Below are 20,941 nucleotides of genomic sequence, written 5' to 3'. Positions count from 1 at the left end.
AGGTTGTCATTCTTCCATTGCATTTTCTTGATCTGAAATCTTGCATATGTTAGTGAAACCCAAGAAAGCCTGTCACATTGTTTGACTGTTATATTCACCCATTTGAGTCAAAAGAAGATTTAACAGGTGAATGCCGTTTCCCACTTAGGGACATGCTATTAAATACACAGTTATGACAAATGTGAGGCAAAGCTTCATGATTTCTAACAGTATTTGCTGTCAGAAGTTTGTATTAGTTAAGATATTCTAAACTTTGTAGATACATGTATTCAAAATAAAAAGTATGAATGACACTATCCACTAACCTGTTATTTTTCCATATAGTCTTAAGAATGTGACTTGGACTGTATTTAAGCTTCAGATTTCTCAGTAGTGTTCAAACTCTGTTAAAGGCTACAAAATAGTAAAGAACTGGTTCAAGCTACAGCTTGAAATTGCTCTTCAATTAATCTGCCTTTACCAATATCTGTTAAAGATTACAGTGTCAGCCTTGTAGTTAGGTATCCCCACGTTGCTTCTGTGTGACCTGAAGCCAGTAAATAGAAAAGCCTAAGAGCTACTATACTTACATCAGTGTAAAAGGGGATTTAGTCCAGCTCTCACGTACTTTGAAACTTTCTGTACTAAAGCCTGAAACTATGTCTGACATTAGCAGGGTTTAAAACAAATCTATTGCCCCGAATAAAAAGGTACTACCAGATTTGTCCAATCTGAAGCCTTTAAAACCATCAGTTACGGCCCTAACTAAACACCCGAATGGCTTATAACAGTGCTGTAACACAGAGATAAAGGCTTGTCTGTCCGTATCAGGTCTGCTTCTAGATTGAAAAGTCACCTATGGTTAAAACTGTAATTATCTGGGGAGAAGAAGGGCTTGAATAAAACTATTAAAAAACCAATGATGTTGTCATATGAAAAGCATTTAATCCACATGTAAAGCACTGTGCTAATGGAGAGCAGTTGGAACCCTAAAACATAGATAAAATTAGTGTTTAATAAAACTTTTCAAAATAATTTGTTAATGAATTCCCAGCACATTTGTACCGTACCTGCAACTCCCAAGATAGTAGTCATAGTGCTAGGAACCACTTGCAAGTCCAAAAGAAATTAAATTATAAGTCTAATTCTGAACTCGAAGTGAGGTTGCAAGTGGAAAACTTTTTAACCATTGCAAAACAAGCTTTTAAATGAATATATTAATATTTTATTTGGGTTTTTAAAAATTATTTTTAAGATTAGCTATGTCTACATTGTTGCAAAAGGGTAGCTAGTATGCTCTAGTATAATGTTAAATGGGCAAAACCCCCATGAAATTGTAAGAACATCTAACACATAGGAGTTGTTCTCACAGAAATCCCAAGGTTGCTTTTAGTTAGTGTGCTGGAAGTTTGAAAACAGAATTAGTACACTCCTATTTTAACTTCTCCATTTAAGCAACCGATTATTTCTGTTCCTCTACTTCTGTCCCATTTTTTCTCGTGTTTCTTGATTCACACATTACTACCAGGAAAACACACAGCTGTAGATTTAAGATTTGTTAGACAGCATTGAACAAAAATAAGCTCTTATTTCAGCTTGCTTCAAGAGGTTTCATTTTCATGGCAGGAAATTTTTTTTTCCTGTTTTCTTTTTTGAAAAAAACTCTGTACAGAGTTTGTGAACTACTGCAACAATTTCTAACACATCAGTTTCCAGAAAACCTACGGAATTTTTTTTGGCACAATGTGATACCTTTTCTCCTATTTGGAATAAAGAACAGTTTTCATAGTGCAGTATTATTTTAATACTGTTACACAAGTACTGGTAACAATGTATAACCTTTTCATTAACTTTGTAACTCCTCTTAACTGCATCTGAAAAACGTTGGTAGTTAGTTTAATAGAAAAAATAATTGCTGAGAAGACTTTAACAGCTTACTGGAATGCCCAGCACATGCTTCCTCCTCCCTCCACATACACCCGCAGTTTATAAGGATTCAGTCTTACTGAATATTTATCTTCCATTTTATTTTAGTGAGATTTTTTCTAGTATATAATTTCTGCTTAATTTCACCAGTGTTCTCTACACTTAGTGACAGAATATATATTCTTTATATATATATTTAAAAAAAATGGTAATGTAAGAGGTTGTGTATAGATATTTTCATCTGGTCCTCAATAATTTCATATACAGAAACTAGAAAATAAACCCAGCACAAACTAGATGTACCAAGTAGTCCGTATTAAAATAATTACCACAGTAATTGAAAATTCCTGATCTTTGTCCTACAATAATCAGTTAACAAGCAGCTACTCCACAGCCTCTGGGATTTCTCTGTCATCCACAATAAGGGTATGAATAATTCCTTCCTTCCGTTTTCCACTGCTGACAGCCTTAATGCAACAGCTGTGATCATCAACACTGAAGTGAGTTTCAGTCCCATCTTCTACAAACTCACCCTGGAAGAAAGGAGACAAGAGTATGTGCTGTTTTAGTAAAAGAAAGGTTTGAGCACATCAGACTGTTTCCAAGGTTGAGATCATTCATAGTTCCCACAATTGGAGCAGCCGTAGGTACCTGCAACAAGCACAGCCCAAATGCTGCACAAACCCGCAGCATTTCAGACAGCGCTTTGTCAAGGCGTCCAGTTAAAGATTTGTGGGTATGAGATGACAATCAACATTTCACATAATCAGAAATGGTAAAGTTGGAGTTTGTGAATCAATATCGTTGATCCGTGTCAGTAAAACAAAAATAGAAGAGACAGCTTCCTTCCGAGCTGCGCAGTACAGCCAGGAAGTATCACACAAACCTACAATGAAGTGGCAGTAAAACGTGAAGAATTTAGTGGTGCTTTCTACAGGAGGACAAAGAGATCCCTGAATTAACAGCTGTGTATTTTGGATACACAGCCCCTGCTGCAGTTACGTAATTTCCTGTTACAGATTTTGCCACACATGGCTGTGTTTTTGTCATCATCTTTGGGAGAGTGGAAAAACCCATGTGCCACTCTAATGCAGGCAGTTTGACAACTAAACCTGTACTTGTAGCTTGTAAGAATATCTCCTAGTGCATTTATTACATTATAGAAAAGGCTAAGAACCATCAGGAGCAGAAGTTCTGATTCACTGAGGGAGGATGTTTCTTCCACTGATTACCAAAGAAACATTTGGTGAATCTTTTCATCCTATTCTCAAGTGTAGCAAAACTGTGGATTTTACAATTTGTACTCATCCAGGGGATTACTTGTGGCAGTAGTAATCACAGTGACAACTCTCTGGGGAGAAAGCACATCCTTCAAGGATGGGGAAGCCTACACAGTATGCATATTGAAAGCCATCATAATATAAAAAGACACCAAATAGATTAAGCCTTCTAGATGTCAACCTGCTCTAAAAATTAATGCAGATGTAACAAAGACAAAAGATTTGATTTGTTCCAACGAGACTCTTAAGCCCCAAGTGTCAGGGACCATCTCTAGATGGGAAAAAATCATGAGGCATAACAGACTACATGTGTTCAACTTTCAGTCACCGCTAACATGAGCACGTTTTGATGAGGTGGCTCTACACTCTTCAAACTCAAGTCCCTCCCACTCCCCTGAAAGTATTCTCCCTAAAAACCCCGGACAAGGGACCCAGAAGATTTATTTTGCTTGTCTAAAAAGTGTAAACAAAAACATTGTTTGTCCTTAACTAGGTAGATGTTTGGCATCCTAACCGAAATACTGTCAGTTATAAAATACAGTGCAGGACATTCAGAACAGACTAATAGCACACTGGCTGTCTAGGCGTGTGCTCACACGCTGAGCAAAGTGAGGTAACGTGCCCCTCTGTGGCTTCTCTCGCTAAGCTTTGGTTATCTAGCCATAGCCTGTGAAAAGCCTTCGCAAATGATCACGTACCGCTGTTTCCATTTTTCGACCGTTGCACCACACATCCATAGTGTCCTTTTCTGTGAAGGAAAAAGAAAACAAAAAGTAGAACAAGATATTTTTGTCCCACTACAGACAAGAAGATCTAGGAATTTTTAAAATTTACTGTTGAATTTTACTTTCAGTTCCCCAAAGAAGTTCCTAATTAGCCATAGTACCTGAGCTACAGGGTTTACTCTTATATTGGAGAGATGGGAGGCTCTGTCATCAATGGGCAAACAGCTTTTGCTATGAACATACAATTTTACCTCTCCCTACCCCTGGCTATTAACACTGAATTGTTCTGAATATTGTCAGAGAGATTCTGACATTTTTAAACTGAAAAACTTGAGCGCAGAAAAATGAAGTAATTTCTGCTAATTATTTGGGCACTGTTTATTCAGTGAAGCTCTAACATTTTTCACAGGTCAGTTTAATTCAAAAGCAGCTTTATTTAACATCCATCAAACTGTTTGTATTCTTAGTTTCCTTGAAAACCCAAGTACCACTTAAAATATCAATCTTAGATTTTTTTCATTTGAAACAAACTATTCTTTTCTTTCTCCCAGCACATCGTCCTTAAATTACTTTGCTCTAGAATTCACATTACCAACACTGTCATCCACAGGACATCAGTAGAGAGCCAAACACTGCCTGCCTTTTAAGTAAGCATGAGGAGATAAGTTTGTGAGGAGACCAGTCTGTTTCTGGCATTAAAATTGTCTTTCTTCCCCACCCCCCTTCATCTTAGGGGAGTTCATTCTGTCCTGAGGCTTAAGAAGAAATCATAGCCCAACATCTCTTGTCTCCAGGTCTAACCATACAGCAATACCTAAGTGGAAGTTTTCCTGCTAGATGTCATGGACAAATTCCTCAAGGTATCCCTTCCTCCTGCAAGCCAAAACATCTTGCTAACAATTTTTTTTTCCTCCAAAACGAGTCTTAGAGAGTTCCTCTGCTGGCTTTTATGTAACACTCCCATCTGATTGTAATGTATTTGGGAAAGGGGAGCAGAAGAGATGTATTGCCTTGCTATTAAGAAAGTGAAAAACCATCATCTGAAGTTTTTACGTTCACTTTGTAGTTAAGTGATGCAAAAAAAAGGATGCTGATTAATATATCAAAAAGGTAGAATCTAACATTGTTGCGCTTCTTCAGTTAAAGACCCCTTGGCTTTGGCTTATGATTTTTGGAAGGAAAGCCTGGTTACCTGGATAACAAACTTACACACACACAGCAGGTTTGATCACAATGCAGATAACACTGCTATAACATGCTTCACCTGGACAGCTGTCTTGCTAGGGCAGCTCTAGGGACACAGAAGCCATAAATCCTTCCAACCTTTTTTTACTTTTTTTCTTTTTTTAAATCTAAACCATGGTGCTGTAGAAGAGAACACTGACAGCAGGCTCACACAGGTGTAACAAGACTATTATTTTTCAGGCTGTCTTTTGGCATCTAATTCCAAACTTCCAGACCACCCAGGATTTTACGCTGCATCAGTGCTAGCCACTGAACCGTGCTCTCTCGTAATTACCAGTTATTAAATGCATACAATCTTATTCAAAGGCAGCAACATAAAGTCACTCAATGTTTACTTACCTAGGACAACTCTATAGTCTGTACCACCCAAGCTCAGTACCCAAGTATTGGTTGTTTTTGATCTGTTCTCCATATACTTCTTGAGGCTCTTTCCATTGATCTCCAAAGTATATTCATATGCAAAGCCACTGACAGCATCAATGTTAATAGTAGCTTTTGTTTTGGACACTCCAACAGGGAATGTTTCTTTACCCACTAATTTAAACATCCATTCTTTTCTTATTTCTTCCTATAGAACAAAAAAAATGGGTATTAATTATCAACTTGAATGCCTGTTTTAGTATAAAAAAAATTGCACTAGAACTCTGGAAACAGCTCAGTACTTAACTATTATTTCAGAATGAATGAATACACAATATTCTGTATGTCTAGAGTGCTTCTGTCCAAGGACAGCAAAGCACTTCATGAATGCTCACACCTTAATTGTAACTGAAAAACAGAACGATGCAGTTCATTAAATTAGGTAAAGTTAATCAACTGAATATACCTCACTTGCATTTATTAGTCTTTTGTTTGTTCTGATGCTTGTTGCATGGCAGTGCACTTATATAATCAGTATCATAGTGAATTTTGAGCACATAGCAATTTCACCTTTCCGTCAACATAGACAACACGTTTTCCTGAAGTGGTCCCATGTTCAAATTCAATCTTATGAACACCATCACTTAAAGCTACTTCCCACACAGCCACCAAATCTGTCATCTTCTCTAAGTGGCTGTACCGAGACCTATGGAAACACCAACAAAGTAAGTTAATTGTTGTTGAAAGAGTTCAATTACTGATGTCTATAGTTCAAAGCTTTACTGCTTCAGGGCAAGTCGCTTTTTAGAAATGAAAAATGAGACTTGCAAGAACAAGGTTACAGAACAGCTTCTATTTTCATGGTTTTCAAACATTCAAATATCACAAAATATAAACAGACAGTTAAACAGACTCACTTTGACAAACACCATACAAAGATATATATATACACATCTAACCTCTAAAATTTCCATTTCAGGTGACAGTATGGTTACAAAATTATACTTAGAATTCAGATGCTCCTGGACAGTTCTGTGATTTCTTGGCTGGTGTTAAAATACAGTATTTTGATTGGTCTCCAAGAAAGTGTTTTAGCCTTTTAAACTTCAAAAACAGTCAGGATGAGGAGTTTAGCTATTATCTGTTTTAACAGAATTGCCTGTAATCGCTCTCATAAACATCATCTACGTCATTCAGAAATGCAACTCTGCACGCACAAACACCAATAGGGCAGGAGATCTGGCAAGATATCCTTTCATTTAACTCATTTTTAAAGTTTAGATACAGTCGTAAGTGACCACTGGAACTGTGGATATCTTTCCAAATCTGCTCATACCACAGTTCTGATTTTTTACCTTACTTCATTGTCACAGACAGTAATCTCCTCACGGGATGCCATAGTAACCAAAATGGCTTTTAATCCAATTAGCAGCAAGAAAAAGAGAAAAGTAGAGTAGCAGCATAAAAGTCTTGAGGCCTAAATTTTCCTTGTTTTCTCTATTTAAGATAAAGGACATTTCTAAAAGTGTCATGAACTATCATGCACTGCTGTGTGTATGGTGATACATAATTCTCCCTCTTAGACAGAAAGGCAAATTTCAGTACTCTTACAAAATTAAAAAGTGCAATTTATCCTAACTTTATTAGCACATCATGACTTTGTCAGTTATTTGATGGAAAAATGGTTTGCCTAACTTGTGAGCAACTTGAACCAAATCCACTGACCATAATAGACTAGGGACCGCTTCCACCTCAGGGAAAGTGAAATAGCACAGGCAACAATTTCAACCTACTCATTTTTCTAAACCACTGTAGCAGTTTTGAACAATCATATTAGCAATTTGACCTGGCAATTCAGTCATAAAGTCCATGTGAACCACAAATAAATCACTTGTTTCTTTCTTAGAAGGGTTTCTAGACTATGACTGTGTTTTACAACACTGCTGACTTATTTTTAATTTATTATTTTCACTAAACATATTAATTTGTCAAGAGCTATCTGCATTGTCTGTGCATATCAATGAGTATAATTTATGTAAGTGCAAATAAATGAACTTTGAATAAATTGTACTTTTCAGTGAAAAATGAATTTAAAGTTATAAGTTCTAGGGTTTCTCTTCAGCATGACAGAGGAGTGTAAATTTAAAAATTAAACCTCCTTCACTGTCTTAAGCTTCTATTTTAAAACATGCTCAAGTACACTGCTGTATTACTGTCCACAGTTTTGTCAGTGATTACATTTCTGTTCATAAACTGAAAAATAAGTTTTAAAAACAGTGAAACCGTTTTAAGGATCTAAGGATTTGATTCTCACAGTGGTGAGCAGTCTACAGCACCTAATAAATGTCGAGATTGTTCTGGTTGTTCCTAAAGTTCCGGGTTGATTTCTGTGAGGGCTCGCATCCCTTGGCCCACGGTGGAGGTCAGGCGGGGGTGCATTTCTGCGCTTTCCCCTTCTCCTTCTCCTCAAAGGAGCGGGCGCCAGGGTCTCAGGACAGACCCACGCTTGTCCCTGCTAGCTAATCAAGGCGAGAAGTGGCCTCGGGCACAAAAAGAAATGCCAGAAGAGGTGGCACCTGGAGCATGCCTATAGGCTACCCACAGAGACCGCATCACCCCTGGCGGTACGAAACCCAGCTGCACTAAAATCTGAATTTTAGGAGATAATTTAGGATCAGTGCTGGAAGGGTTAGCAAATATTCCAGAACACACAATTTCCTTTTAATCAAACCTGAACCAGCTTTATCTTTTCTGAAGGACAATCGATGCTACCAGAGTCCGAAGGGGAAGCCGGACACTACTACTTGACTAGGAGACGCCAGCCGCAGGCAGCCCTCAGGCTCACTGGCTCGAATTCAAGGAAACGGATTTGTTTCACTGTATTTTCCTGTTAATCAAGTCAGCAGTCCAAAATGAGATTTACTTCTTTACACATAAGGGCTTTTTCTGAAAACAAGGATAGGCTTACCGCTCTGCATCCACCTAATCCATGCCTGGCAGCAGACAGCGGGGAAAGGTGCGCTAGGAAGTATATGGACTCCAGAGACGGCAAATTTCTCCCCACCACCCACGTTTATTGCCAGCGAAGAGCTTTTCTTTTTTTTTTTTTTTTTTTTAAATCCTGACAGCGACCTTTCTAAATCCTCCTCAAACAGCTTATTGCTGCTCGCCATGATCCTCCACACCCCGCAGGAACCAGCGACTCCTCTCCGAGCCGCGCTCAGCCCAAGCCTCAAGCAGCAGAGCCCCGCCGACCCCGGCCGCCTGGCCCGGCGGCGACCACGGAGGCCTCCCGGCACGTCCCACCCCTCCTCCGGGCCGGGCCCGCGGCAGCAGGCGGAAGCACACACGATCTGCTTCCTCCTCCTCCTGCGGCCAAGCGGTCTCCAAGGAGCCCGGGGAGACGCTCCCTCAGCCTGGGCGGGCCCAGCCATCCCGCCAGCGATGTCGGGACGTCCCCGGCACATGAAGGGAGGGCAGCTCGCAGGCGCCTGAAGATAGATCAGGCCTCCGCGGGCGGGCGACCGATCAAACAACCCCGGCCCCACAGCCCCGCCGCTCCCGGCCCCACTCCTACCTCGGCGGGACTCTCCTCCCCCTCGGCTCCCCGCGCCTCAAAATGGCGGCGTGCGGCCAGCGCCGCCCCGCGGACGCCCGCCCGCCTCTCTCCTCTCCGCTTCCCTCCCCTCAGCGCCGGCGGCGGGCGGGCCGTTACCCACCGCCCTCCCGTCCGGCCCCGCGCCTTCCCGCCGCGGGCAGCACCCTACGAAGCCGTTCCCCGCCGCTGACCGGGACCTGCTGAGGCTCCGCGTCCTGGTAACCGGCCCCTTTCCTCTCCTGTGTGCCGGCGGCAGCCTGCGGGCGGCGGCGCGGGGCCCGGCCCCCTTCCCCGGCGGCCCGAGAGCGGGCGCCCCTCGCCATGACAGAGGTACCGTGCTGGACCTGAGGTGGCTGTTGTTAGTGCTTGGTAGTTAAAAACAGAACAAAAAGAAAACAAACAGTAAACCCGCAGAGCAGGCACCCGCGCCCTCTTGAGGGCTTCTCTCGGGGCTGGGGCAGGGGGTCGAGGCCCACTGCACCCCCCGTGTGTTGGAGTTACCCGAGGGACGGTTGTTTGGGGTTTTTAAAAAGGTAAATTTTACTCACTGTGTGTATTTCTCCTAATAGTGATCAGGAAAAACTAAGTATTCTGTATATTGTTAAGTACACTTTTTCCCAATATTTTTTTTCAGATCCTACTGAAAAGTCTCACAAGCCCTCCTGTAGTGGCTGGGGATTCTTGGGGGTTTGGCGTTTGTTTGTTTTTATTTGGGGGCATGTGGTATCCTCCACCGCCTGCACGACAGGGATGACAGCAGACTGTGAGCTGATCTTGAGAACTCAGGTTTCTGTCTCTTCCCCTTCTCCCAGCTGCAGCAGGAGAAGGCAGAATGGGAAAACTTAAACAAGCTATTAATGCGTCATGGGTTGAAACCAGTGACTCTTTTTGCTTCCCAAAGCTGCAGAAATGTATCAGGTAAGGAAATGCTAATTCTACTAATTTTTGTATTTAGAAATAGTAAGCCTAAGTTCACAAGGGATCCCTAAAGCCGTCGTCACTTCCAGATGATGTGATCCTCTTCAGCTACTAAAAGTCTTTCATTGTGACTTTGCTTATTTTATGTATCTCCAGATATGATTGTCTTAGACAGTCAGTCTTCCCTGGGAATAAGACTTGCATTAAAAACGCTGGTGGAAGATGCAGACCGACAGCAGAAAATGATGCAGGGGCTTATGGAGACTAATCGTTCTCTCAGGTAAGATGCAGTGGAAGGAACTTACCTGCTAATGCAAAGCAAAAGTATTATCAGTGTTCGTCTCCTCCCAGGTGGAGCTCTTGTCACACCAGAGGCCTAAGAGCTTTTTCCTGAGATTATTGTCCAATATGCAACAATGTTGGCCTAATTCCTTCTGAACTCTTCCATTATTTCATCTGTTGCTTCTTCCCATACCAGCATATTTCCTGTACCTGCTGCTGCAGGCTGAGAGTCATCAGATAATGTTGTCAGGCGTGTGCTTCCTTCACTGTCTCTAATGAAATGAGTTTAACTTAAATCAAGGATTTATTTATTTTCTTCAGAGATGAGATACGACAGGAACGAGGTCGGGCATCTCGACAAGAACAACGGGCTAATGATTTGGAAAATGTGGTGAAAAACATTAAGTCTAAAATTTGTCAGCTGGAAGATGAGACAATAGCTAGAGTTTGCCAGCAACAGAGTCAGGTCAAAGAACTTCAAAAAGATCAACAGGTTTCACAGGTAATTCAGATAGTGCTATCTGAGGATTCAAACTTTTGACGTTTTTTAAAAGCTCTAAAATATTTATGTTGATCAAAATAAACATGAGTCCTGGGTTGTAGAGTTAGTACACGGTTTATAGCTAAGATTTTTCAATCTCTACAGAATTTTCTAGTTATAACCTGGAAAAAGACCTGTATCCTTCTTCCACTGTTTCTTCAGGATGGCTAAAACCCAAGTACTAAGCCTCCTTGGGACCAAGTGCCTCCTTGGGCATGTACAGTACAGTCTCCAGCTTGTGGGTTAGAATAACTTTACAATGCTTCTGTTATCTGTTCACAGGCAAAATATCAACAGCAGCAGAAAAAGCTGCAAGAACAGGAAGAGATTATTGCCCATTTGCAGAAGGAGCTGTGCAAAGTTGGGATGGAGGAGCAACAGCGTGTTGCCACTCAAAACAAAACGTTTTGTCAGTTTTGCAAAAGAGCTCCCAAGTCTCTTCTAGATCAACGGTAAGCAATTTTCTTATATTGGTTAATGACCTGTTACATTAAATGAAGAAACGGATTTTAAAGTGACTGTTCTTGATATTTATATGAAAAAGAAATCTGGAGACCTTAGGAGCACAAGCTGAAATATGAATTCTTGTAAAGGTACATCAATGCAGTAATTTTTTCTGTATAAAAATTGTGAGCTGGACAAATCTATGGCAGAAATTTTAAAAAATCAGCCACTGTATACACTAGGTGTCAGCAAAGAGAAGGAAATGATTCACTCTACTCTAACTGCTAAGGTGATCTCCTCCTGGGATTCTAACATTTTAAAATGCAAATTTAAAAAACAACCAACCAAAAAACAACAAACACCACACCCCCCAAAAAAACCCCTTCCAGTTTTGGAAAGTGGTCTTTGCAACTGCTGACTGCAGGCTTGCTGTAAGGCTTCCCTGGTAATTTAGGGAAAATACTGAAAGTACTCCAAGCCTGTGTCTCTTGCAGTAAGATCTCTGTAGTTCTGCTGTAATCGGAGATTTGCCAATTCTTAGGCCTCAGGTAGCCATCACTTTACTGTGCTGATGTCACCTTGTTTTCTAGGCCTGGTTAGCAGTGTTTACCAGGGAAGCATTTAAAAGGGACTGTGTGTGCACAGCCTTTTTCTCGTGCCCTCACTGTGTGAGAGGAAGGATCACTGAATTTGGTTCCCTGTGCTTTCTCATCTGTCTCTCCAAAACAGACAATCTGAGTGCTCAAGGGGAAAGGTAGTTTCTCAGCTGTTCAGTTTTTTGTGTGTCTATTTTTTTGCAACCACTTACTTTGAAAGCACTTTTAGTTTCTTTGAAGACGGATGTTCTCGGGCTGTGTGGGACCTGTGCTCTCCTGCAGTGGTCGCTGAGCCCTAGCACTCGGGACTGTGCCTCACTGGTAAGCTTGCTTGGGTAAACATAGGGACAAGATAAGGAGGCTGTCAGGAGGATTCAGCTTTTTTCTCCTCTTAAATAATTTTACCACTTTTACACTAGTACAGAGTTAATGTCTCTACTTTTTTTGCTTTGGACAACTGTGACCCTATTTGTTTGGTCTGAGAGAACACCCACCATTTGAAGCAGTCCCTTCTGAAGTGCAGTACAATTGTGTAAGCTGGCAGGTTCCTATGGGTTGGTTGCAGTATCTTTCAGGCATGATTTTTTTGAGAATGTCTGAAATTCAAAATACCATTTTTCCTTTCTTCAGGTCCCTTTGTCTAATTGGTTATTACGAATCTCAAATCAGTCAAATGAAAAAGGAGCTAAGGTAGGTCTCATCTAATGCCTTGTGGTTCCACTGTTCACGATTTTCTTAACTCCTTATTGTTCTTAAATTTTATAATGGTAAATATTCTCTGTGTTCCAGACATCACTAGCATGTAAGAAACAGCAAAGAATTGTAAAGGTCATGGAAGTTTGGATTCATCTGGGGAATAACTGTCAGTCAGGCTAAGCAGCTGCTCAGTCAGGAGGCCAGACCAGCTAGGAAGTTGGGGGTATTTAGCCACTTGAGTTAAAGGAATACCAGCTTTTCAGCTCTATCACGGTGCCTATATGGTACAAAGCAACAAGCAGATACCTGAGACATTCCTATAATTTGAGATTATTATCTTGAAAACTGAAGTGGGATTTGGTTGTACTGAAATTTTTCTCAAGGAGTAAGTGCACTGAATTAGTATATGAAACAGCTTCCCAGAAATAATAGAGAAGAGCAGTGAATCTTGGGGCAGAATTTCTATTCTATTTACTTTGCAGTTTATGGAAGCATTATTATCATACCTAACTGCGAACTAAACCAACTTAGATCTTTGAGGTGATCGTATTACAGTAAACTGAAACAATTTATGTTTTCCCAATAGGCAATACAAAAAAGATGAAGACCAGGCACAGAGAGAAGTGAAAAACAAAGAAGAATTCTTAAATCTAGATGCTACTCCTAATTATAGAGCACTGCTCACGGTATGGAACTGCTAAGAATAAGTCAGTGCAGATCTCTAAATGGTAACCCTTCAAGAGCCATGTAGAAACTTATATGTGTTTTTTATTTCTATCCCCATGTTCTTATTATGTCTTCTTAAGTTGTAAACTCTCTGGGCGGGGTTCACTGTCTTTTATGCAAAGATTCGGAACTATGTTGTGAGTTGTCTTTGCTGGGGACTGCATCGACCTCCTTAATCACAGGTTCTCCACCTGTGGTCTGATGCAGCAGGCTCTTGATCTTAGTCAACTAATCCCTCATCCATGCTGTCTTGCTGTATAGGCAAATAGGAACCCTTCTTAACACATACATACATTAAAGTGTTCAAGCTTGTTAATTATGGAATGAGTAAAATAAAAGAAATAACACACTCTATGTTGCAGTCTTTCCAGAAACAACTCATTGAAACAAAATCCAGGAATGAACAGCTTTTGCTTGAAAATATAAATCTCAAGAAAGATTTGGAAATAAGGTGAGAAAGGATAAGTATCATTCTTTGAAAGGGCACTTTGGTAGACTTTGCTTTACAAAGAAAGAAACTGAAAGCACCAGCAGTTGTAAAAGTATAGTATGAAATCTGCCTTTAAAAGTGATCCACAGAAGTAAGATAGGGCAGCAACAGTCAACCTTCCCTCCATATGCTGTTAATAACAACAACTGCTAATGGTTATTTTGCTCTTTATTGCTGTTGCCACTAGAAATGTTTCAGAATTTCATTTCCAGAATGATGTTGTGGCACTGGCAAAGCTTTCTTACTTTTTTGCTTGGCTGAGTTTTATGGACACCTTCAAATGCAAGACATGTAATATGGTACTTTTTCTTTCTAACAGACCAACTGCACAGGAGTTAAAACTTTACAAACATCAAGTGAAGAAACTAGAGAAAACTTTAAAGAAAACTATCCAGTAAGTATATTTCTTCAGTAATTTTCATGAACCCTCTGAACTTCTTAAGGCAAAGATACTCTGCAACCTGTAATGTGGATAGTAGCTTATAAGGCATGTACGTTATCACTGTTCCTTGGAGCCTGGTTATGGTCCGCAAATGCTACTGTATCTCTGAAGATAGAGTAGTGAATCTCTGAAATAATGACATAGTCTCCAAATAGGGGCACAGCAGTGTGTCTTTTTTATTTCATTTTGTCTTTCTGGATTTGATTTGAGTGCTGTTGCAGGCAGTATGGACAGGCCCAAACTGTGGTGTTTGCTGCTTCCGTGAGCTATAAAGCTACTGGTTACATAATGGATTATGAATGAGAAAGTACAAGTTGCAAAATGTTGCAGCTACTGAAGTTATGTCCATATTATTCTTAGAAATTGACTTTTTTTCTGAAACATTGCTAAGAAAATACATTGAATGTACTAGAGATACAGTATTGGCGAAGTGCTTTTATCTGTAATTTCATTTAATTGTTTGTGCATGTGTATACCGAATGCTAAATACTTTATAGCCTGAAAAAGGCATCACTTAAACTATAAAAATGTTCAGTTCTTCGTTTTACATCATGTATATTTAAATGGCCTTTTCTCATGCAGTGGGTATGATTTAGAGAAAGTCATCTTAGATTTGACAAGAAGGGTAGCAAGCTATATATAGTAAGCCAGAAAAAATGTTCAAGCAGAAGCAGATAAAGACTGAGCATGGAATTTTGACCCCTTTGAGTAAAATTCTGGATTTTAAGTCTTCAGCTGTAGTAGAACCTCTGGTAACAGAACAACTGTACATCTAGTGGTATCCCTTCTAAATTAGCATGTGATCTGGAATAACCTCAACCTGGAGACTTGAGAGAAATTAATGATATTTACATATAGGTATTATATTCTTCAGGTAGAGCAGTTTGATGGAATCCTGTTGGCAGGCATCATAAAATGGAGATTTTTACTTCGTAGGTATAAATATATGTGCTACATGCCTGGTTCTTTAATCAAGTTGAAAGTAGTATCTCCTGCTAAGACTATTTGTGTAACCCACTGTTTGTATTTGGCGTGTAGATCTTCAGGGAGTAGTACCGGAGAGAGAAGAGAAGAAAAGAAAGAACCTGAGAGTATCGCAGGAGTAGATCAGCTGCAGGCAGTCTGCCAGCAATACTTACAGGTATGCAAATTTTATCTGTACCGTGTGTAACTATCACTGTTACAATGAAATACAATGCATGAGTTTTGGTTTTGTAAACTGGAGTGTGCTATTTTGAATCTTAAGAGTTCATATGAACTCCTCTGGATCTGGCAGTTAATGTAGGCTTGTTCTTAATTGTTCTATCTTAGTGTAAACTACCTGAAAATACAGCAAAAGAGCAGAGACTGGGTTGGCAAACATCAATTCAATGATTTATCTGAACTCTTTTCAGAAAGGGATTTGTTCAAGGTCTTGGGCAACAGAGATCTGTACGTTACAATTTTAAACATGCCTGAGGAGATAGTGGCTTTTACTGTTCTTTGAATTAAAAAAAAGCATATATAATAAAACTTAACAAAATGTAAACAGTGGAAGTAAAATGCCTCAAGTGCATCAATGTTAAATATCCCTCAAAGGGCAGTACTTGCACTACTTTTACATATCTTCTAGCTAGTATATTTTTAAATCTTTGAATCTATTGCATATTGAATGCATCTGTAACATTCATTGATAGTAACTTAATGGAGCTATTTATGATTTCATGTTTAGACAGTCATGACTGTGGTGAAGAGGGTTTTTATTACAAAATGTCATACATATTTGAGCAATAACGTTTGTTATTTGGTGTTGAAGGTTTTGTCCCATATTGATTCTGTTTTGCGAAGTCCAAGAGCTCCTCCGTTAATATACAGGCGCAGTAAAGGGCCAGTGCAAAATTATATTAAAGACAGTGGACAGGAATGTGGATTTGAGCACCTTCCACTTACTATAGAAATGTGGGCAGATCAGCTAATGGCCCTAAAGGTAACACATTGTTGTACTTGGCTTTAATTCCTCCTTTAATCTGCCAACCACCCCTCGGTGTCTCCCTGCATGTAGTGGTTTTTTTCTGTGTCTAGCTTTCGTTATTGTCTGACTTGGTGTTAAATTTTAAAAACAATTCTGCTGTCCATTTATGTACCACTTTAAAACTATAGTAAAGTGAAAAATGTGCAGTGTGCCTACAGGCCAGAGATATTCCTCTGTGTACATTGTCTAAATGTTTCTGTTTGCTGGCTGAGTCCCTCCCTAATAAGACACTTGAGCTTTAGAGTCTATGTACTTCACACATTAATGACAATGCATTCCCTTTCTTCCTTTTGTCTTGTCAGAATAGTAACTTTTTGATCTAGATACAAGTGAAGTAATTTTGTTTAAAACCAAACTCTCTGTGACCAACGCTCCTTATTTCACTGAAATGATAATATATGAAATACTTCCATTTTTTTTTACTATCAGTATTCGTTTTAAATGAAACAATGTAAGCAAGATACTGTGCTTAAATTCCATGAAAATGAAAACCTTACTGTCTCCAGTACTGAAATGTTTTTGCATATGAGAAACAGAAAATGCCCATTTCTATAATAAAAACAACTTCAAGCATTTACTAAAATCAGTTGTGTTTCCTCCCTTCTTTTAAAAGGATTTGCATAGGTCCTTGAGAAAACTGTCTCTGGAATTGGTGCCCTGGCACACTGGAGATCTGCAGGATAGTAGAGAATCCATACGAGTTGAAGACCTCCAGTTCATAGTAGATGCAATTTTAGAAGAAATAGAAAATAAGGAAAAGGTAATTCTTACCAGGAGTTTATAATGACAAGTTACTGTGGAATTCTTAAATGCACTCTTCACACGGTGATTTGTGCATTTGAAAGCCTTGCGGGGTTTAAGAAGTAGCTGTTTGAAGACATTCAATAGTCAAAGACTATTTTAACATAATGGATAAATTCACCTTGGGGAAGGCTGCTTTAATCAAAGTCATTTGACCAATGATGAATTTGCATTGCCCTGAGTCTCAGGTATTATCCTGTTCTGTCTGTTTCTCAGTCAGCATTGAGAATACATAAATATACTTACCAAGCAACAGAGGAGAAAGCTTTCAAAAGAGTATTTTTGGTTTGCTGGTTATTTGTGTCTGAAAACTCTCTTTAAAATATGTTTTCAGATTTAAGAATATTTGAAATGCTGTGATTTAATATGGGAAGTTACACCTGCTTTTCTTCATAGACTAGTTTTAAGAATGTTTCATGGTTTAACATAATCCTTGCTTTGTTAAGCAACAATGTTGACGAGTTATTCTTTCTGCTTGCTACAGAACAGCCAGACACCATCCTTACCAACCCTGTTTGCAATAGTCTCTCACTTCCAGAAATTGTTTGATGTGAATTCTCTGAATGGTGTTTATCCACGAATGAATGAAGTTTACACAAAGCTTGGGGAAATGACCAACGCTATGAGAAATCTCCATGAGCTCCTGGAACTAGGTAAAGACTTACCACCTTGCATTTGTTCAGACCATTGCCAAAGGAAGAAGATGGCAAGTAAAAGGCTAATCTCTTCATAGAAAACACGTTGAGCTGCTGAGAAATGAGTAAACTAGGTATATTCTTCACTGTGAAGATAAAAATAGGTTGCTGTGAATTGGCAGTTTAAATAAGAAACCCCCATTATTTGTAAGCCTTTAGCAGTTGCTGAGGAATACCAAGGAGGCAGAAGAAAGGAATAACAGATGAAATTGAATTTTTTTCCCCAAAGCTGTTTCCTGTGAGCTGACATCATAATTCGTCTTGACCATCTTTCATTCTCTACTTGAAAGATAACAACTGTAAGAAAAAAAATAACTCAACCTCCGCTGCTCTGTAATTTATTCATGTATAATTATGTCCAGCCCTCAGAAACTTCCATCTTACACTGCTAAACTTCAAAGAAGTTACTGAATGTCAAAAGTTACACAAGTTTTGGTGTAGGTGGTTTTATATACTACTAGTAGTATGTATACTACTGTATTTATACTAGCTTTATATACTGTATAAATTTATATACTATAGTAGTATATAAACTACTAGTGTATACAACTTATATACTACTAAGTAACAGTGTTTTCTGAATGTCAAAAGTGCCAGTACTGAGAGGCACACTTAGGTACTTCCCAGTACCCATTCTCTTCTGGTTTGTACTTCTAGAGAACGGCGGCAGCTGCTGCTGCTCTTGGGTTTAAAGGTTTGGCCGTGTGTAAAGGGTGTGCAGCCTGAGAGTGAGGCCCCTGGACTACTCAGGCCTTCTGAGCCTCTTTTGAGGAGGGAAGCAGCCTTCCTGCCTGCAGCCAGCACAGGAGATGAGGAAGCCTCATGCCTCCCTAATAATAGCAAACCAGTGGAGCTCAGAGGATGCCTTCTCCAAGCCTAGTTCTGAAATTGGAGAAAAGGATGAGCAGCCTGTTACCTTCAATCACAGCAGCCAGAGCGGGTAAAATCCAATACCAAAACAAGTTCTGGCTGTTCAACAAAGTGTTTATTGCACAGGTTCCCTGTTGGCCTAGCCCCTGTACTGTGCTTCTACTGTGTTACAGGAACCCAGTGAATAACCCTCTCTATAATTTCAGTTGGCTGATTTCCACTGACATTGTATGTTGCACTTTAGTGCCATCTCTGCTGTGAAAACACACAGCTCTGACAAGTTGTTCCAGCCACTAAAGGCTGAGAGATTCACCATTCTTAGCTTATGTTAGTTTATTTCTGACCATAGGCACTTTGTTTTCTGTGAAAGATGGAACTACACCTAGATGTGTGAAAACTGAATACAATCCAGGCATCTGCAAGAATTGGATTGTCTGAAATACGTTCCTGTTATTACTGTTATGAGGGACATGAAGTGTTTGTTTTTCCACAGACAGTTCAGCTCCGCCCACTGTGGTAGTGGATACTGTTGGGAAACTGTGTGACATAATTAATGAGAACGTGACTGAGCAGGTACAGCAGCTGCTGGGGACCCAAGACATCCACAGGTATGTGGGGCTGTTCCACTGGTGACCGTTCTTCAAACATCAGATTTAGTAATTGAGAGAACTGGCTAAAACTGATACTAAAAGAAACTTTAATCATTTGTTATGAAGTCAGTGAGCTGTGACAGTAAGGGAGTTACTACTATTTTATGAAACAAATCTTGAATACTTTTGAAAAGATAAAGCTGGCAAAGAGAAAAATTAAGGCCAGAAGGTTCCAAATCCCCGTGTTGGTTTGTGTGGATAAGGTGATCAAATAAGCCTCGACAGGATGTGTGTTTCATAGGAGACAAAGCAAATACTGCATGTGGGTGGGGAGGAGAAAGTGTTGCAAGGTTTCAGCTGTAATCTCAAAGTGTATTAGTTGCTAAGAGAACGTAGGCCTCCCGCTACCTACAGACACTTTGGGAACTGGACAAATTCTGTTATACGATCAGCAGATGACAATGTACCTGTATTTGGTGGCAGGCTCTGAGAGCTTGCATTCAGCATGCGCTTGGCAAATGTACTAAAAATTACTTGCAGCAGGCAGCATCAGACACATGCCTAGTTCACAGTACTAACTCCCTCAACCTTTCTGCACTCTTCACAGTTTTAACTAGAGAATAGCTGCTTATAAAATATTCCTTGCTCCACCTCTGAGGCAGTTATATCAGCCACCCCCAGGCAGTATATTTAGCATACAAAGACTAATGTTCCAGTCCAGAAATTACCTGGTGCCATGTCAGGAGGAAAGGAAGGCTGTATATAGGGCATAAATAGTGAAATTAGAGATCCTCTTTTGGCAGCTAACACTTGTTGGCTGCAGGTTTCAGAACTTGAGAACACATTTTTAGTGTAGATGGTTTCATACATTACTAAGTAACAGTGTTTTCTGAAAAGTCATGACATAGTATGGCAAAACAGCCAAGGAGATAAAATGTCCTTGCACCTTTTATCTGACAGTCTCATTTGCACATTTCAGTATAATCAATAAGCTAGAAGAACATGAGTGCTTCTTTCCACCCTTTCAAGCTCTCATTCAAGATTTGCTCTGTCTTCTAGGTGAGTAATATTTGCCACAGCTGTAATTATCTTCATGCTAATACTTCCTCCTAAAACTTTAAATAGCTAACACGTGTCTTGTTTACTCCCGGTGTGCTAAAACACAAGGAGGATGTGAGGGAAGGTGCTAACTTTTGCCTCACTTCTTCCCATCTTTCCTCAGGAAGTGATGAAAATACTCTGTTTTCAGTGAACATGGGGTTTCATGTATTCAATCATACTACTCCTAAAATAAGCTAAATTGAGTTTTTTCCAAAAGCATTAAAAGGTGTGAGGAGTTTATTCACTAGCTGTATTTCTAACATTTTAAGTTAGAATTGTGGCTGAAGGTGAAGATGTTCTAGGTACATATGTCTTACCATTTTGCTTTCCATTCTGTTTCAGAGATCAGTAACCTGGATGATATTTTACCTACTGTGCGACATCTGAAATTGGCAGCTAGTTAAAAGTTAGTCTGGTCTTCTCTAGCAAGATTCATCTTACCTGTGACTGCACCTGTTGATGCACATATGACATTACAGCTACCTCTAACCTCTGTTACTCTAATCAGGAGTTTCAGAATTTTTGCCATAAATAAAAGATGCTGCATTTTTTCATTTTCTTGTTTTATGGTCAATTTAAGAAAAACTTTCTATAACTGCTATCAACTGGTTACTCAGTTGTAGAG

The 20,941-nt window shown here is 39.7% G+C and overlaps 2 protein-coding genes across 12 annotated transcripts; one reads left to right on the top strand and one right to left on the bottom strand.

Moving 5' to 3' along the window:
* Nucleotides 1–899: 899 nt before the first annotated feature.
* FAIM (Fas apoptotic inhibitory molecule) lies at nucleotides 900–9,348 on the bottom strand. Of its 4 annotated transcripts, none has more exons than XM_074828661.1 (5): nucleotides 9,235–9,348; nucleotides 6,086–6,221; nucleotides 5,495–5,723; nucleotides 3,884–3,933; nucleotides 900–2,438 (listed from the first exon to the last, which is right to left on the bottom strand). In XM_074828661.1, exons 2-5 carry the CDS (start codon nucleotides 6,194–6,196, stop codon nucleotides 2,289–2,291), a joined length of 540 nt encoding a protein of 179 aa, XP_074684762.1. In that variant the 5' UTR covers nucleotides 6,197–6,221; nucleotides 9,235–9,348; the 3' UTR covers nucleotides 900–2,288. The 4 variants fall into 4 exon arrangements, with proteins under 4 accessions (XP_074684762.1, XP_074684759.1, XP_074684758.1 ...); XM_074828658.1 differs by lacking the exon at nucleotides 9,235–9,348 and adding an exon at nucleotides 9,093–9,194; XM_074828657.1 differs by lacking the exon at nucleotides 9,235–9,348 and adding an exon at nucleotides 8,648–9,072.
* Nucleotides 3,940–20,874, top strand: CEP70 (centrosomal protein 70). 8 transcript variants are annotated; one of them, XM_074828648.1, is made up of 16 exons: nucleotides 3,940–4,770; nucleotides 9,926–10,031; nucleotides 10,188–10,311; nucleotides 10,635–10,815; nucleotides 11,137–11,306; nucleotides 12,525–12,584; nucleotides 13,177–13,276; nucleotides 13,679–13,767; nucleotides 14,126–14,200; nucleotides 15,287–15,389; nucleotides 16,044–16,214; nucleotides 16,873–17,019; nucleotides 17,545–17,713; nucleotides 19,119–19,233; nucleotides 20,195–20,274; nucleotides 20,659–20,874. In XM_074828648.1, exons 1-16 carry the CDS (start codon nucleotides 4,753–4,755, stop codon nucleotides 20,718–20,720), a joined length of 1,770 nt encoding a protein of 589 aa, XP_074684749.1. In that variant the 5' UTR covers nucleotides 3,940–4,752; the 3' UTR covers nucleotides 20,721–20,874. The 8 variants fall into 8 exon arrangements, with proteins under 8 accessions (XP_074684749.1, XP_074684752.1, XP_074684755.1 ...); XM_074828650.1 differs by lacking the exon at nucleotides 3,940–4,770 and adding an exon at nucleotides 9,306–9,443; XM_074828651.1 differs by lacking the exon at nucleotides 16,044–16,214.
* The last annotated feature ends 67 nt before the right edge of the window (nucleotides 20,875–20,941 follow it).

This window comes from Strix aluco, chromosome 6, assembly GCF_031877795.1.
Source record: "Strix aluco isolate bStrAlu1 chromosome 6, bStrAlu1.hap1, whole genome shotgun sequence".
Taxonomy (NCBI): Eukaryota; Metazoa; Chordata; class Aves; order Strigiformes; family Strigidae; genus Strix; species Strix aluco.
This window is presented reverse-complemented; position numbering and strand designations above follow the sequence as displayed.

Excerpts from the sequence above, each read along its gene's own strand:
- CEP70 (XM_074828648.1), top strand. Across the intron at positions 10,032-10,187 it reads AAGCTGCAGAAATGTATCAG|ATATGATTGTCTTAGACAGT; the intron begins GTAAGGAAATGC and ends ATGTATCTCCAG. Across the intron at positions 10,816-11,136 it reads AAGATCAACAGGTTTCACAG|GCAAAATATCAACAGCAGCA; the intron begins GTAATTCAGATA and ends ATCTGTTCACAG.
- FAIM (XM_074828657.1), bottom strand. The coding sequence starts at position 8,982 with ATGTGCCGGGGACGTCCCGACATCGCTGGCGGGATGGCTGGGCCCGCC. Across the intron at positions 6,222-8,647 it reads TTTGAGGAGGATTTAGAAAG|GTCTCGGTACAGCCACTTAG; the intron begins GTCGCTGTCAGG and ends GTGTTTCCATAG. Across the intron at positions 5,724-6,085 it reads TTGTCTATGTTGACGGAAAG|GAAGAAATAAGAAAAGAATG; the intron begins GTGAAATTGCTA and ends TTTGTTCTATAG.